Source organism: Micropterus salmoides, unplaced genomic scaffold (genome assembly GCF_014851395.1).
Source record: "Micropterus salmoides isolate LMB-PRFRI ecotype aquatic unplaced genomic scaffold, ASM1485139v1 Ms_hic_scaffold_13, whole genome shotgun sequence".
NCBI classification, from domain to species: Eukaryota; Metazoa; Chordata; class Actinopteri; order Centrarchiformes; family Centrarchidae; genus Micropterus; species Micropterus salmoides.
The window spans coordinates 6,112,123-6,131,045 of NW_024040374.1; the positions used below are offsets into that span (position 1 = coordinate 6,112,123).

Genomic DNA, 18,923 nt, shown 5'->3' on the forward strand with positions numbered 1-18,923 from the left:
TTAGATCGTACAAACAAATATAAATGTTAAAACTTTTGTCAATATGGACATGCTACATATAATTCGGTTTGAATCTCCACAATTCAATCATTACGTTCAATTTACTTAAACATTTCAGACTTTGTATGGTAAACAAGAGAGACGAAATAATACTTTTTTTTATTCAAGTCATATTCATACTGGTTGAAATAAACAAATTTATAGTAGTCTATTCCCATCTTTTCTGAGCAAGGGTTTTGTGGGATTAAAGGCATGTCCCATTAGACATCTGTCTCAAATATAGGCAGGGTGATTTCAGTGACTGAAGCAAATAAAAGCCCAGGCTATTAACTGTTTTACAGTAAGTTTTACTGTACTTCTATAAATGCTTATGTAAAATCAAATCAAATAGACCTCCATATTATTTTTATTTTATGTTTATTGAGCAGGTAGAATGCACACCAATAATACATTTACAAATGTATACTGTACCAGAATTAGCCAAAAAGGCTATTTTACACATGCTGTCCCTGGATAAGTGGTAATATGTCACCCATACAGACTTAGCCCAATACAATAAAAGTTGATATACTGAAAGAAAATTTAAAAAAAAACAATTCATCCTAAATTCAGTTAAAATTACATGGAAGATTAGCTCCTTCTTTTCTGTCAGGTTTATTACATTTTGACTCAACACGACTCCATCTCTTTTATTTTGATGTACGCATGGATTAAACGGATGTACAGTGATGACAGCGTTCAGCTTGATGGTAGTTCGAAGAAGCCCGCCTCCTCTCTCCGGCGCCTCCTGGCGGTCAGGCAGCACAGCAGCAGCACTCATTGGACAGATTACAGTCGCCACCTCGTGGTAAAATCTAGGCCTGCAATGGCACTTTTATTGAAACGAAATTGTTTCTTTACCTCTTTAATTTTTTGTAAAATAATCCCATCACATGTTGACTATCTATCTACTTGTTAAACTTTATTTAACACCGAACCCATATGATTATAGACGTTAGACATTCACCTATAAAGTCTATGATATTCCCATGAAAAAAATAAGCCGATGTGCAGCTCAGATTTCCAGTTGTCCAAAATGCCAACTTTAGGCTACCAAAGTGCAAGTCTTTCTAAACAGGCTGCGGGACATTCATCCACTTTCTCCTTCCCTCTCAATATTTACAGATGCACTTTGCCTATTTTCGGATTCAAAGCAATGGATCCTTTATTAAAACATCTGAGGGTTTTGCCTGGATCAGCTGTCAGATTCCTGTGGGTATGACTCACTGAAATGAATCAGACTGCGTTGGTGAGGGGACTATAGGCTGCTGCTGCTACTACTACTACACTGAGTGCGCGTGCGTGTGTGAGAGTGTTGCACCCTATGGTTACACCATGACACCACAACAAAAGATAACTACCTTTGAGAAAGCAGAAACTAAAAGCCTGGGAAATGCGCGAGAGATTAAACGGCTTGAAAGGAACTAACGTTACGATAGAAAGCGTCTTTCTCACGCCTACCGGTCTGCAATGAAGTAAAGAAATGCTCACCATGAAATTGTAATAAAGTTCGTGCAGTGTTGATCCTGCTGAAGGGTGTGTCTGTAGTGTTGGTATATGCGCAGTAAAAGAGGAGGTCTCAGGGAAGCTAAACTGAGTCTCCCCACCCTTCGGCTCAGCGCTGCCAACCTACCTCATCCGCAAGCAGTTTTCTATATCTACGATACCTTATATCACTTTTATACCGGATTCTACCGACTTTTAGAGGACTTTTCTACGACTGCACTGCGGAAATCTCTTTTAAATCACACGGGACTGTCCAGCTGCTTCAAACCAGAAGTGCCAGCCACAGGAATCGGTTTCCCTCCTTGTGTGTGTGCGTTACCACAGCAGATTAATTTCCCACTTTTTTTGGTTTTGTGTCGAGGCCAAGAGTTTCCTTTCTAACTTCAACAATGCTTCAAGTCATAAGGAAGCTGTTTTTTACGGACTGCCAGTGTGCTTCTGAAGATGCGTTGAAAATGTACGAGGAGCTGTTCGCCAAGCTGGACACCAACAAGGATGGAAAAGTGGATGTGTCCGAGCTGAAGGAAGGCCTGGCAGCTCTGGGCATCAAAACTGGGGAAGGGGCAGCTCAGGTAGAACCACGGATACAGAACACATAAAGGCCTTATAGGGAGAGAAAGTTGTCAGAAATACTTCTAGTGGGCCTACTGCATTCCTGAAGGAACTGGGCAGGCTGCTGTTCGCTTCCAAGTTAGCTACAAACATTGGGTTTGCAAAGTATTCTTGATTCTGGAAATGGTGGGAAAACAATCTCCCCACAAGGTTCATTTAGAATCTGTTCTGTAGCTTTCTGCTATAACAATATGATCTTCCATGTAAGTTTTAGCATGTCATCCTTATTACATCTCCAAGTTCACTTTCTCTGACATTGAGGATTTTCACTGAGCAATAAAACATATCCTGAGAAGTCTAATACAAAGAGGAAGGAGGGAGTTAATTATATTGTGTCTTAATTTCATGCAAATGGTAAAGAAATGAAGAATTCATTGATGGAAACTCACATTTTTTTCTCACATAATTGGAACAAGTCAAGTGGAGCATACATTTATCTTAACAATCAAATAACAGCAATATCGAGCTGGTAAAGAGATGGGTGGATGAAGAACCGGTGTAACTACTGTCTCAAAGTTCAAACTGTAGATGTAGGTGAGCTTTGCTGTGACTAAACGGAAGGTCCCACCTTTGCTCAACAAATTATCTTGCATTCCTTACATTACAACTCACATTAAAAGTCTGAGTCACGAAAAAAGGTTGAGACAGGTCTGTGTGAGTGTTGTAAAACAGGCGCCTTCAAGATCCATTTAATTATGTGATAATGTCATGATAAAGAGGTAATAAACATGCACACTGCTTTTCAAACAGCCTTATTCGGCCAGCAGTGTCTTCATTCAGCACAACAATTAAGCTCTTGTTGTCATGCTATATAAGTCATTATTTTTCTCCCCATGAAATGGATTACATCTGTCCACATGGTATGGATCGCCTCTTGACTTTTGAAGCAGTTGTGACTTTCATGTTCCGGTTTATCTACCAAGTAACTGATCTTGAATCGGCACATTTTTGTGTAACATTATGCGCCTACAGCATAGCAAGATAACTGAATGAAATTCTTTCTTGGTGTAGGACAAGCCCTCTACAAACGTGGATAGTCTTCATTTGCGCAGCTCTTTAAAAATGAATAAAAAGCAAATTCAAATGTAAATGCATAGAAACAAAATGGAAATATAAAATCAACGCTGAGCACAGACCATGAAAGTTAATGATGGATAAGTAGACCGTACACAGGAAGTGAGTTGTGATAAAGTAAAGGAAGCATTTCTCTGCCTTATTCTGCCACCAGCTGGCAGACTAATGCAGTCTAAAGAGGAGATGGTAGACCTACCTCCTCCACCATCCAGTGAGGAGGCCAGACACCCGAAAGATTATGTTGCTCTATGACATGAAGACACTAGATTGCTAATATTATGTTCTTTCTTCAGAAAATAGTTTCCTCTGCAGACCAAGACAAAAATGATGGGCTCGACTTCACCGAGTTCTCCAATTATCTAGAGGAGCATGAGAAGAAGTTACTACTGACCTTCAAGAGCTTGGACAGAAACGAGGATGGTATGGTGTTATGGATTTAACCGTAGTTCAAATAGTTTTCAAACTGATATTGAACATTTACCTAAAAAGAAAAACCTATGTCAGGACTACTGTTTTTTTATATTCAACAGGACAAGTGGACTTACAGGAGATAACGCAGTCATTTGCCGATCTGGGGCTGGACATCAGCAAAGAGCAGGCAGAGAAGATCCTTCAAAGGTATTTGTGCTTAATATGTAACGGCTGTGAACTAAGTTACTCTGCAGTAGTGGTTGTTCTCTTGAGAATCTTGAAAATATTTTGTTTCTGTTACTTGTGTACCCAAGCAAAACCTGCACAAACCTAAACTAAAAGTGAAAAAAGTTGGGCGCCAGTGTGAGGGACTGATAACCAGTTCAGTCTGTGACTGGGGAGTGGGCTGATGGCACATGATAAAGAGCTGGCAAGATGTCTGACTTGCAGAGAGAGAGTATACAAACATGGAAGAATAAGATCATTGCTGGAGTTTTCTCTTGATTGACAAGTTGGCCATTAAACTACATTTAGTTAACTTAGCTTGGTGACTTTGGTTAAGAATCATGTATATTAAAAGTACCTTTCAAATGATTACATGTATAATCTAAGAGAAAATGATTGCTCCATTACATTGTCTAACGTTTAGGAAAAAAGAAGCACACATACATAAATGTGGTGGATGTAAGTGCAGGGCTGTCCTCCACCATGTCCTGTCAATCGGAAAGTGTACAAATACTACTGCTGCACTACTCATTTGGTTATCAGGGCCTTCTAAAAAGCACAGTATTTTTGATGCAGTCACAGTTTTGTAATTATAAAATTCACTTCCTTACTTTTGGTCCTTAAATAACATGAATGTGCAGATAAACAGACTGGTGATAGAAGCTCAGAAGAACACTAATTAGTGTGTTTCTTATTTATTTCCAAGGTGCGAAACTCCAGTAGTATATATAAATAACAACTTACACCTTCATCAGGGTCATCATAAAACACATTACCTAATATTATGTGTTTTATGATGAGCTCGATGACTTTTGATGAAGGCCACAAGCCGGAACGTGTTGGTCTGGCAATAAAGTTGTTTTGCATACTTTAGTGTTGCTGGAGTTTTGACCTCTTCTGTTTTATCATAAGGAATATAACCAGGATACAGAGGATCCTACATGTTTAAGAGAAATATTCAAATTTTAATAACCAAAAAATAATAAAACTTTCTTTGCATGCAGGGCTGTAAACATCAATATTTTTATCTAACATATTGCTTAGTGTTGCTCATTTGTGCGGGATGTTGCAGCCTGCTTGGATCAGTTATGCGCTTAAGTTTATATTTTTAGGTGATGTGATCAACCTTGCACCCTGGTAATAAAAAAAAATGTTTATATTTGTAAATATATACATACCTCTGCTAGTAAAAATATAATATTATTAATTAAATATTATATTAGACGTTATAATCCTTTAACAATATCCAGGATCTGAATTGCTAATAGTGTTGGAAAAAACGTTACCAGCCTATCCATAATAATTGCAGTGTGCACCATCCAGTCATTGTGCTCGGTAACTGAAGTGACTCCTGATTGTCTCATCGGTTACTATTGCCACAGGGGAAGAACAAGTTGTTGCATGTTAATTTCCTGCCTTGTTTGTATCAAGTGGAAGAAGTAACGTTTCAGGGCATGTATCTTTTGTAAAAATGCATGAGTCTGGTGCCTGCTTAGTAATGCTCACATTTGGATGCAGAAAAACAAATATTTAGGATAATACTCTTTAAAAAATGTAAACCTTAAAAAGAATACATACCATATTTAATTTTAACTTAAAATTAAATATACGAGATCTTCATAAAATAGAACAGAATTTCAGGAACTGAATTTAACAGAAAAAGATCCAATGTTTTGCGCCTGGAAATATAGTTTTGATAAAAAATAAAACAACCACAGTGGAATTGGAAGTGGAGAGAGTAATAGTGGTAAATTATTATAATAAAACTTTTATACATTTGTCTAATTTTGTTATTTTGTCTAAATTGTTGTAGAATATTTCTCCGTTCATAAGGGTAAATCTCAACAACACAGACATACTGCTGGATAGTTATTTTATAAGAGATGGGACAGATATTTCATAGGCAAGTAAAATTCACTATCTGTGGAGCAGTTCCAGACTGTAGTTACTGTAGGTATATTACACATTTTCTGTTCCCTGCTTTTGCTCTGGATTCATAATTGCTGATCCGGCTGCCTGACGCTAAAATTATATATATATTGAATAATAAAACTATCATCATTCCATGTCAATAAAAACTGGGACATTGTGACATTTTGTGTCTTATCAAGTAAAGGGTAAAGTATGGTGTAGGATTGTATCAGTAAATTATTCTGGGAAGGTCTGGGACCTACATGCGTGTACAACCTGTTGAACGAAAACATGTTACACTGAGTTGGATTATATTCAGAACTTCACTTGGTTCTTTGCTTTGCAAGTCAGGTTTATGCAGTGAGCTATACAACATGTTCTGTATTTTCATAAGCAAAGTTTGAAGCAGCAGATGTACATTACATTTATTTATTTAGCTGACGCTTTTATCCAAAGCGACTTACAATTGCTATACATATCAGAGGTTGCACGCCTCTGGAGCAACAAGGGGTTAAGTGTCTTGCTCAGGGACACATTGGTGGATGGGTTACAGTGGGAATTTAACCTGGGTCTCAAAGGCATGGATCTTATCCATTGCGCCATTACCACAGTGACAGTGAGACATAGAAAGAGAAGTAAAGCAGGATGTGCATGACTGTGAATCAGATAGAAAGATTTGTTTGAAAATCAGAGACAACCAAACTGACTCAGAAGAAGTAAATTAATGAAATATGAACACTGAGGAAATCCAAATAAAAAACAAGCTAAGAAATGTCAGCTGAAACCCGACTTTATGTAAAACCTTTTTTACAGTTATGGTTTGGATGACTTGTAACACAAGTCTTGCATGCTCACCACTATTTGTTGCCATTGGGCAAATCTCTCTCTCTCTCTCTCTCTCTCTCTCTCTCTCTCTTTCGATCTCTGACTGAGCAGAAGTAAAAAAATGAAAAAAGAAAAACTCTTTAGTCTAAAATGTGAATGGGATTTGGAATAGAGTATTAGCTTTGTTCTTAATCCAGTAGTCCATTTTCTTTGGGTGATGACGTAACGTTTACAGGATAAATTGCCTCTTTTATGTTGACAAATGCAGTGTTAATTATTTTTTAAAAATATTGAAATTAGTGCCTGATATTTCAATTTTAGTGTTCTGTGTTTGTCTCGATTAATTAAAGTTAGAGACGGACCGATTTATCGTTTAGCAGATATTATCGGCCGATATGAGCTACTTGCAGATATATCTGCATCGGCATTTATAACAGCCGATATGACAATTAATAAAGAGAAACAGAGAGTCGGATCTCATGTCATGTTGTTGTTGTTGTTGTTGTTCTGTCAATTTATGCTACCTATCGAGATGTGCGGTTCTGCGTATGCCTATGACCCACAAGCGTGGTCTGTTTCCACGCCCATAAAGCGGAGTCTATCGAGTCGCTCTGCCCTATCGAAAAATGCTACCATGTGTTCCCTTTTCCAATCCCATAAAGTTATAACTCTCACAGTATTATGACATCTTCTGTTGTTTGATTATATTATAACATCATTTCAGGGGTAGCATATTCTGATAGACTAATATCCCCTATCAAATAATGCTCCCACTACAGAATAATTTTATATTGCACCACTACTCACTCCATGTGTACTGTAAGGAGATGGGGAGCATGTTGAAATACTATCGCCTATTATGCAATCTTTATTTAAGATACCAGGGTAGTGTATTCTGATCTGATAGACTAATTGGCTAATGATTTTTGTTATATTGCTGATGATCAGCCACTGTCTCCACGGCATGCAAGGTTGCACAGATTTATGGGCGTGGAAACAGACCACGCTTGTGGATCATACGCATGCGCAGTACCGCTAAGTAGCAGCATGTCGATGGATAGGTAGCATAAATCGACAGAACACCGGAGCTACGGTGAGTTTCTCCCCAGCTGAGTTGTTGATTTGTCACGTCACTTACACGACTTAAATAATAATAAAAACAGCCCCTATCACTTCTCCTCTCTTGAAAACATTCATAGCCTACCAGACTTGCTAACCCTCCCGTTTTTCAGCGCACTCTCCCAGGTCACAGCAGGATTAGGTGAGTGGTGGAGGCTAAAGTTACGCTGACAGACGTGATTGTAGATTTATTCTGAAACAGTGCGGCACTTCTAGTGAACGGTCCTCTCATTTCTCCCTAGTTCATTACTTCTAAATAGTATTAAACAGCACGTACAGCAGCTAACGCTGCCCGTTTCTAAATTAGCCACAAATCCAATGCCGTGTTTATCAGTGGAGCAGCGCTAACGTTAATGAGCGATTCAACTATAGTGTGTTTGACGTATTGTAAATATATCTGCGAGCTTCTTGTCACTTGTTACAGTCGGCGTGTCAGAAATGATTAAACTAAAGCGGACTTGTGACTAACAAAGTTCTCTAACGTTACCTCTTCTGTGAAACGTTAGGTTGAAATCTCAAAGTTGCAGCTCCTCCTTGTAGACAGTCATGTAGTATTAAATTAAATAGCAGCGTTTTCTTTGCGTCACTGTATCATAGACGATATGTTTATTGTGGGGGCTGTTTTCCTGGCCCCCACAATAAACACTAGTTAGTGTAATGTGCATTAGTAGTAGTACTCCATAAATTACAACAAATCAGATTTTTTTTTTTTTTTTTTTTTAATTCTGTAGTTTTATTCATCAAAACCTTGATATATTTTGTTGTACTTTTGTTCAAAGCACTATTTATAACAATAAAAAAGTTTATTTTATGTCATGGTATGTTGGTGAGGTCCCAACATAACATTTTAGGGATAATCTTTATGTAATGCGTTTCTTAAATAAGGGGAAAAAACGATATCGGCTCTCAGATTTTAAAAATCTCAATTATCGAAATCGGTATCGGACTTAAAAATCCCATATAGTATGACCAGTTAAATATTTAGGGCCGTTGGTTTATTTGTTGGTTAAATTTCTGGTTTTATGTCACTGGGCTCTAAGGCTCTGACCATGTGATCACAAAGTCCCGGGTTTGAGTCCAGCTAAAGGCCTTTGTTTTATGTGTCTGTCTCCCCTCACGCCAGCTCTCTTCTACAAATGTATCTAAGGAGAAAATGGCCAAACATATTTTTAAAAATTACAAAAATACTAAATTTAGGATAGTAAAACATAATTCCTGTTACTGATTAACAGATTAAGATTTTTTGTCCAACCCTAGCTGGCAGTGTTTACTTGTGTGTTTGTATAGATGTTTCCTGTTTTCTTCGTTCAACACTAAAATACTAAAGGTCAAATTAATGCTAATCATCAGCAATGAGTAATCTTATTTTTAATTTTTATTTGTCGTTAGGTGCAAATTTGAGATAAACATAATATTATATCAATATTTTCTGTCTATCCTTGTTGTACAGTATCGATGTGGACGGGACCATGACTGTGGACTGGAATGAATGGAGGAAGCATTTCATGTTTAACCCAGCCACCAACCTGCAGGAGATTATCCGCTATTGGAAGCATGACTCGGTAACTATACTGTCTGTGTGGTGTGTGTGAGGGACAGAACAGAGACCCAAATGATGGATTAACATAGTGATACTGTTACGTTCCTCTGGGTGGTAAGTCCAGGGTGAGGAGGAGAGCAACAATATTTACTCCAAAACTGCTGCCAACCATAGATGGAGCCCACAGAAATCAAGGTTTACCTCGGTTTTGGTTATGATGTTAAGCTTAGTGTAGACCTGTTTTCAAAGTGTGGACCAAACTTTAAAGCTGAGTATATTTAACTAATTGGTAACATCTCTTTTAGTGTGATGAGGCAACCAGGAGTGGATAGTACTGGTGAATAGGTATTTGTTTCCTGTGCACCAGACAGTATCATGTTGTACAGTGTAAAATCTGGTCATACCAAGCCATTTTGCATGGCCAGTCTGACCAGGTGAAGGACTCTCTCACATAAACAAATAAATCATTAGTTGGAAACTTAATTTTATTCCTAATGGAAGAGACATGAAGGCAAAATGTTAACTATCCAACCTGTGCCTTCACTGTTCTTTCACTGTCCGACACCTCACTTTAAGAACCCATTGCCCTACAGGGGAAAGTTGTGACAGCTAACACTGGATTTGGACTTTGGCAGGATCTATACCTCCACGTCAACAGATTAGACTCATTCATTTCCAGAGAAGAGGCGAGAGAAGGAGGGAGACAGGTGGAGAAAGAGTGTAAAGGAGGCTATGAAGAGTTTGTTACTTGATGGCCTGTTGTTGGTAAAAGAGTTTAGAAGTGGCGAAAAAACAATAAGTCAATTTATTTATCACTCCAATTCAGAGCCTTGTGGTCCGGTCTAGTCTTAATTGTTGTTAAACATTAATGGCAAACACAATTACAAACTAAAAAACTAGTTAGCCTAACAAATCATATTTAAATCCCAATGTTATAAAAATGTGCTGTATAGAAATATACTGCCACTTGTAGTAGGGTTGCATGTCAGAGAGACAGCCAGTTCCAGTCACTGGCTAATCCCTGATGTTTGCTGCCTCTGGTCACTGGCACAACCTCGGAGTTTAAATAAACCTGTTGCTGCTAAACTGAGGCAGAGATAAGCTAATTTCAGTCTAACCTATAGGAGGATTAGCTTGTCAGTGGGATTGGAACAGGTTGCTGAGAGAGGATGTGAGTCTAGAGCAGGACAGGACGGGAGCGAGGTATGTAGCTCGGTGGTAACATCTAAGGCAGTGGGAGCTTCCCACCATCTCTAGTATTCACATTGATGGTTACTGGCCATTTGGGATTCAGAGTTTCTTCCCTCAGGCTGGATTAGAAACGTGTAAATGATCCTGATCAGTCTGAGAATTAGAGTTTAGGAGGGAGCTTGCACAGCACTGGGACTCTGCTGTCCTGGATCAGCAGCTTTATCAAAGGTTTGAGATGGCCATGGCTGTGCTGCAGCCGCAGCAGCAGCAGCAACAACAGCAAAACTGGTTTTTCATCGACTTTGAAGATGACGCGGTGATCTGTGAGGTGGAGGTGGACATGGTAGGTTAGTGTATTTAGCCTCTCAGTCCAGGTTGTCACCTGGTCATGAATTAAAACTTGTGTGTCTTTATAGTAGAACCCGATCGATACATCAGCATAGCCCAAATTCTCAGCCAGTTTTAGCTTATCACAAATACTGAATTATGATATCCCCATGTACAGAATGCCGGCCCATAAAGTACAGAAAAGCCAAAGATATGTTTACAGTAATTTACAAACAGTGTTGCCACGATGTACCTACTATGCTAGAGAGTGCTTACACATTTGTTTTTCGACTGTAAAATGTCCCACTCATATCTTGGTCACAATTAGGGCTGGGCAATAAATCAATAATGATAATTTTCGCAATATAATTTTCCTCAATAACAATAAAACAATATGTTCAATATATCGTCAATAACTGTTTGATTGAATTAATTAGAATCATGAACAAATTAGCACTTAATTTTTCTATTAATATATTTATTTTGTTGAGGAAAAGGGACTGAAAAACTATTTACTCATCACATTTGTTGAAAAAAGATTTTGACATTTATGATGATAAGTATCATTATTGAATGGTATGTAGTGTTTTTATCGTGATAACGTTTTTGGCTATATACCCCAGCCCTAGTCACAATTCAATATTTATCAAATTTGAGGGATCCTTGTCAAAACTGGATGTTTATTTAAAAAAATAAATATTGGCTTATTTATTGTTATTGGATTTTTAAAACTCTTCTATGTTTGAATCAAAGATTGACAAATATATGCTAAAATATTGGCTGTGGAGACAACAACAGCAACACCTGAGCTTTTCTGATGCAATCCAGTACAGCAGCTTAGACCTTTCAGTTTTTGGTGAGACTTTGTAAGAAAGATGTTCATTTAACTCAGATTTTGAGGATGTAGTTGGTTGTGGAGCAGTTGCTTTGAGTTCAACTTGAGAAAACACTGAATTAGCAGTGGTCTGGAGTAGTCTGTGCACAAGACAATATGTTACTGTAAATTAATCACTAACATCAGTACAGGCTTTCATATCACATGATGATTTGTCCACATTTTTTATTTATTTAACTGAAACTTTTCAAATTTTATTGCTGCAGTTTCAGACTGTTGCAAGTGACACAAAACTACATTTTTGAGACTTTATGTTACTGAAACGGTTTTAGAAAGTGGCGTGCTATTAAGTAATTGATCTCACAGCATGGAGCTGTAGTTATGTAAGATTTTGGATAAGGACATGGCGTTTGTCTGGTCCTGCAAGGCATTAGGCTCAGGGTGAGGCTGTGAATCAGGTTTGTTTTTGATGCTGTGTGTTTAAGATTCACTGAAGAATTATGTAACTTTCTTTTAGCTGCTTGTTGATGTTTAGACAGTTTACATAGTAATTAATATATGTCCTTGACTGTGATTTAATTACATTGTGTTGTGTGTAGGTGCTGGACATTGGTGACAGCCTTGCCATCCCAGATGAGTTCACAGAGGAGGAGAAGACGACCGGTATATGGTGGAAGCAGCTGTCAGCGGGGGCCATGGCAGGTGCCGTGTCCCGTACAGGAACCGCCCCACTGGACAGGATGAAGGTGTTCATGCAGGTGTGTTAAAACATGTACATTGTTGTCGTTGTTTTTGGTTTTCTGTCATAGACCTGCTGTCAGAAGTTGTTCTTAAATAACATTTTGAATAATAATAAGCAGATATAACTTTAAGACCAAACAAAAACATGGTTTAATGAAAGTGCAGTGCCGAGTATTCACTGAGAAGTGTTAGTATATGTATAGTAATGTACCGTAGAGTGTGACATCTATATAGGATAATCCCACATGTCATTCTTGCATACTACAGAAATACAATAGAATGTGAACTAGCTGTTCCAGTAGACACTGTAGCAGAAGTGAAGAAAATTCCCTCATTTAAGTGGTTAACCTGTTCTTAATTGTATTTTTATGTTTTTTTACATGCTGCCTTTACTACTACATAAATATATTTACTTTTTTAAGTAATGGCTTACAATTGCAAATGTTTATTTATTTATTTACAGGTGCATTCCTCTAAGACAAACAAAATCAGCCTGGTTGGTGGTTTTAAGCAAATGTTAAAAGAGGGAGGCTTGATGTCTCTGTGGAGAGGAAACGGTATCAACGTACTGAAGATTGCACCTGAGACTGCCATTAAATTTATGGCCTATGAGAAGGTAAATCCATTTCACCTCCTTTAAACTGATCACAGATCCCCTCAGGCTTTGTGCAAGAAACATTCATACACTGTATCAACTTTTTAACATCAAAGATACAGTCCTTTTGTCACTGTTAGATGATCCTTAATAGCCTTCATTTGTCACTGTGTTTCCTTAGTATAAGACCCTGCTGTCCAGTGAACCAGGGAAGGTCAAGACCCACGAGAGGTTCATGGCTGGATCGCTGGCTGGAGCCACAGCACAAACTGCCATCTACCCCATGGAGGTGAGCATAGGTGGAGACATTTACAGATGTATCTGTGTTTATGTTTCATATCTGAGTATTAAGAGTGGCATCAGGTTAGAGAAAATGTATTTTCATATACATTTGATGATGATAGCTATCTCTGTTGTTAGGTCTACATTGTCCTCTAAAGACAATTTTCATCCTAAAAAAGTCCATATCTGGCCCATTTCAGCCTAACCTGAAAGTAAAGAGCAAAGTAAAAAGGTGTGAGAGACTTTACGGAAGGTAAAGTAGATTTCTGTCCTTGATTGTTAAGATTAAGCGATACCATGCATTAACATGAACAGTTATCTTGCATATGGGAAAAACACAGTATGTAATTTCCTGCTTCAAAACAGTAACAAAAGATGTAGTTCAATCACATTGTGAAGTAGCGTGGGATCATGGGAGTGGTTGTCTTCACACCAATGGCCTTCATTGCAGTCAGCTTCTCCTGGATTCCTTTAGTATTCATCCTTCAGGAGGTTTTTACCGTGAGCAAAAAGGATCCACTGAAGTCTCCTCCTCTCCAAAACAAGCAGACCCGGTGATTAAAACCGGTAGAAACACTGCAGTTTCACGTTAAAGAGTAGGTGTTTCTCTGATGCTGTTTGCCAGACAAAGGACTTCACAAAGGGGCAGCGAGCCAAGCTTGCTGCTAACATTTGCTGAGCTTGTTACTCTGATAGCTTAAGACCCACACATCTAATAATATCTGTCATCTAGTTAAAATATATAGTTAAAAACTACCAAGATTTAACTTGTATTGCAAAAATGTGGTTTAAAACTGGATAAAGAGACAATTTATGACAGCTTCTGGCAGATGTATACAACAAAATAAAGCTAATTTTGACCTTCGGTTAACTAGGAGATGGACTACAGAGTACAGCCTTATCAAGGCAGCTGCGTCAGTCTAGTCAAGCAACCAGACAGAGAGGAAAAACAGAGTTTGACTTACCTTTGCCCAGCAAATTATCCTAACGTGGGAAACCCTGTGTGATAATACCCTTAAAGAAGGAAGATTTCTTCACAAAAACTATAAAAAAACATTATCTAACCACAACTGTAACGTAATCCACTTCACTCCCTATACTCAGTGTGTTCTGAACAATCATATTTTCAACACTGTGCCTAAACGCACTGCTTGTGTTTCAATTCTCATGACTGTTAGGAATACTGAGCATATGTACAGCGAGGTGGATTATGCTGCAGGGAAGTTTACTTTGATGTTCTGAACTGATTAAGCTAGTCACACCTTAAGCTCGATTTATACTCCTGCGTAGGGTCTACGTACGTAGCTACGCCGTAGGCTACGCAGGTAGCCAGGCATTTATACTTGTGCGTCCATGTGTCCGTCAATCTGCAATTACATCCCCAAACGCTAGTCGGCAGTAACGCTACAGCTGACTGTAGTGTTGACTTTTGCCAGCCGAGCAGGCTAACTTCTGGTTTAGCCCTCTGCTAACGTGAATGGGGGTAAAATTGAATACGTGCGGCTGGTGTAGCCATTTCAAATGTTACCGACCGAATGGATCACATTCTAATAATGAAACGAGTCATTTCGCTCGGGTTGTGACGGTCAAATATATTAATCCACCGTGTTACAGCCGCCGTTTTGGCCGCTAGTAAAAGTTACTTCAAAGCACGGGAACTTCCTGTCGGCTCGGAGGCGTTGCGAGGCTTCCCAGCCGACCAATCACAGAGCTTACGGTCTGTGTCGACTCGACGTGTAGCTACATTTTTTGAGGAGGTGCACGTCAGGCTACGCCGTAGGGTAGGGGGCTACGCAGAGGATACGCCGTCAATTTGACACAGAAGTATAAATTGCACTTCAGCGTCATGAATGAAGAATTTTTATTCAAAGGAGGACATTCAGCCATTGTGTAGGATTTAGTGGCATCTAGCGGTGAGTTTGCAGATTGCAACCAGCTTAATACCCCTAGCCTCACCCTTTCCTTACAAGCATGCAGGAGAACCTACTGTGAAAAACCAGATGCAAAAGGCCCTCTCTAGTGTTTGGTTTGTCCGTTCTGGGCCACTGTAGAAACACAACAATTCTTATTTTCATGTGATTATACACTTATAACAACACTTCTGCCATATTCTGCCAATAGGGCCTCCTGAAGCCAGCTGAAGTCAGTCAGTAGCTTCAGCTTCAAAGTGCTGCCTGGTAAACGGCCTCACTTATAATCTTTCATCTGCAGGTGATGAAAACCCGTCTGACGCTGAGGAAGACCGGACAGTACTCAGGAATGTTTGACTGTGCCAAGAAAATCCTGAAGAAGGAGGGAGTGAAGGCATTTTACAAGGGTTACATCCCCAATATTCTGGGCATCATCCCCTACGCTGGCATAGATCTGGCCGTGTACGAGGTACGTGTTGATTAATCTTTCTCATGTGGAAAATGTACATACAAAGCTCAACTTCCATACGCAACATCATTGGTCATTAAAAACAGTGAAGGGTGTCCACTTGATACGTTACATAGATGTCACATACTGATTTTTTGAAATATAACTAATACTTCTTTCACAAACACTTCCTTATCCTCACCAGAGCTTGAAGAACCTCTGGTTGTCCCACTATGCCAAAGATACAGCCAACCCCGGTGTTCTGGTGCTACTTGGCTGTGGTACCATGTCTAGCACGTGTGGCCAGCTGGCCAGCTACCCCCTGGCTCTGGTCCGCACCAGGATGCAGGCACAAGGTACAGAGAACCAAACCTCATTCAAAATTCTGTCAACTTTTAATTTAGGACCATTGTCATTTTCCCAGTGCCTCCATGATGTTATCCAGAGGGACTTAAGTGTGGGAAGTACAAAATTAAAACAATTGCAAAAAAAAGTGAATCACTTGAGCAGTGATTGTTGTTATTGGTAGAGAAATAAGCATTAAAAAGCGCATACTCTAGCTAAAGATTACATTAAGGCAGCTATAATTAAGCTGCTATAATAAAGATTTCTATATTGATAAATGATCACATGACTACTTATGTGAAAGAATTATTACTTGGCTAACTCAGTAGATCCCTTTAGCTCTACTGAGCTTTATTGCATATTTTAGCTCATTGTTATGGCTTTCTAGCCTGCCTCTGTACTGTTTTGGTTCACTCATTTTCATATTATTGTTTTCATCAGAAAAGCCCTAAAAAAACACCTGTCCAACACCAAACAACAGTCAAACAAAATAAGCAACAACTGGTGAACATAGTGGAGCGTTGAGCAGCTAAAGAGCCAAATATGTGTCTCAGGAGTTAGTGGAGACTAACAACAGGGCTAGAAGGAGAGTTAATATTGGACTTACATACATCAGGTGGCCAAGTACATGACTCCAAATAATTGCTAATGTTGCTCCATATCTAGTAAAATGTACAAAGGCAACTGTTAGGTAAAACGTTTGTCATATCAACTTCATTAGGTCATAATATGTCAATGTTGTGTTTATAGCGTGTTTCTGCTGCCCCCAAGTGGCCTAAGAAAATCAGTTATTGCAGGTTTAGTCCAAATGGTCATTTAAATATTCTCTGAGAGAAACTGTGCAGAATACAGTGGTTTCTCAAATGTTTTTCTTTCTTTTTTCAGCTTCTATAGAGGGCTCAGAGCAGCTGCCCATGACGCAAATGGTGAAGAAGATTGTGGAAAAAGAAGGTCTCTTTGGACTTTACCGCGGCATCCTGCCCAATTTCATGAAGGTCATACCGGCTGTCAGCATCAGCTACGTGGTGTATGAGTACATGCGGTCTGGCTTGGGTATTCAAAAGTAGGCAGCAGAGTAATCTATGACCGTGTGTGTGTCAGTAAGAGTGTAAGAGGTTGTGCAGCTTTTTTTTTTTTTTTTTCAAACTGTCATGTAAAGCACTTGTTTACCTGTAGGTCTCCAAAGTCTGGACTCACACTGCTGCAGATGGAGTCATTGTGGAAGTTTTTTTCAAGTGATTGCAGGACTTTAGCTAAACTGTTGAGCCGTTACGAAAAACTTCTTACGAAATCCTGCAGTTCTCACAGAGCTGATATTGATAAATAAGACTTCTACAATGTTTCCAACTGTATGTTGTTCGTCCAATCTGCGTTTAGGGTGCACCCACAGATTTAAGTCAGTCTTAGGACCCAGTTTGGGTCAACTGAGTTTAATCAAGAGGTGAATATTAAGAATTTGAAAACCAAAAACACTTGGAGAGGTTCATTTTGATTTTATTAGAAATGTCAGTGTTCTTATATCAGTCATTTTAAGTATGGGCCCTGTTATCAATGCACAAGAAATATATCAAATGTTCTTCTAATATTGGACCAAAGGGCACCTTATTGTACCAATCCAAAAAGTAGAACACACAATAGCACTTTTGTTAAAAACATTTTTGCCATCTTTATCAGAAAAATACGCACAAAAGTTGAGAATTCATATTTCTCCCTCGTTCAGCTTTATCGAGTTTCCCAAAATATTGTGCAAGGTGGTCCCGCATGTTTCACCTGGAAATCTGAGGAAACGTTTTAAGTGCAATACTGTATTTACTCTTTGGTGATTCACATTCTGGTATGTTTGACACAGGTATGTCTATTGGGACTTCACCCCCAGTGTTGTTGGTTCCACAGTGGTCTTTTTATATTGGACATCATTACTGCATCTTTTCAGAAGTTTTGAACAGGGGAGTAATGTGCCTTATGTGTTTGTTCTCAGATATCTGTGGACTTCTCCACCCTCCATTTGTTCTTGCCTTTCTTTCTAATATTTGGTTAATTACATGCTAGTGTTTACATTAATAAAAACATTTGAATACAAAAGTTTTTATTTTTAGCTTACTTTGGTTGAATTGTACAAGTTTTTTTTACTAAATGTGTTGGCAAATTAATGTGCCAGTTATGATCTAAAAAAACTCTTAAATCTGAAAACTAAACTGATGATCTAAACTGAGTACAAGCTTTCGCTGAAGCCTTGAGTGTTGTGCAATTTGATGGTGTGCATTTTACCCTTGAGGCGTTAAGTACAGATTACTCCAGTTTAGATCTTATGCAATACCCTTTTCCCCAGTGATGTTGACAGTGCTGACTTTAGCTGTCTGATCCTGGGCATGTTAAATGATGCAGTAACAGTGGCTCTGCTAATTTGTAGCACGCACTAAAGACACTGAAAGAATTATTTTCCGCCTATCCGGCTCCTGCTTAAAAACTCAAAAACATACTTTTTGATAATGATTCTGAATAATCACTGTGTAACACCCCTCTTTAGCTCGGATTTGACCAACCAGTGGTGAAAATAAGTGGCAACAAGCTGTGCAAAATATAACCTCCAATTTTATTTACACACCTAATGAAAAAGACATAAAAAGGTTCAAAGCAAGGTCAAAACTAAGAAAGCTAAAAGTCAGTTTAGTTGGGGAAGCTCAGGGTCAATTAAATAAAATGGAATCAGGTTATTTGAGGCTGGGTGTGCTCAACTTCTGTTCCCAGCGTATAGCGAAGATGAACAACACACCAAGGACTGGTCGGTTGTGGCCTCCTTACTTCCAGGGGCCTCTTGTAACTCCACTAAGTGGCTGTTTCTCTGCACCATGCAACTCTCCAGACTCCGACCCAGCCGTGTTCCACACTATCTCGGATACCAGCAGCACTCTCAGCACACCTGCACATTGTACCCAGGAGACAAGCAGAAAACTCACAGAGCCTAGTGTGTGGCTGGTTCAGTGACT

The 18,923-nt window shown here is 38.9% G+C and overlaps 1 protein-coding gene across 1 annotated transcript; it reads left to right on the forward strand.

The window, feature by feature from the left end:
• Positions 1-1,618: 1,618 nt before the first annotated feature.
• slc25a24 (solute carrier family 25 member 24) lies at positions 1,619-18,018 on the forward strand. The gene is made up of 10 exons (XM_038715204.1): positions 1,619-2,117; positions 3,525-3,651; positions 3,762-3,849; positions 9,173-9,284; positions 12,215-12,373; positions 12,820-12,972; positions 13,133-13,240; positions 15,445-15,612; positions 15,797-15,947; positions 16,822-18,018. Exons 1-10 carry the CDS (start codon positions 1,935-1,937, stop codon positions 17,001-17,003), a joined length of 1,431 nt encoding a protein of 476 aa, XP_038571132.1. The 5' UTR covers positions 1,619-1,934; the 3' UTR covers positions 17,004-18,018.
• Positions 18,019-18,923: the final 905 nt, after the last annotated feature.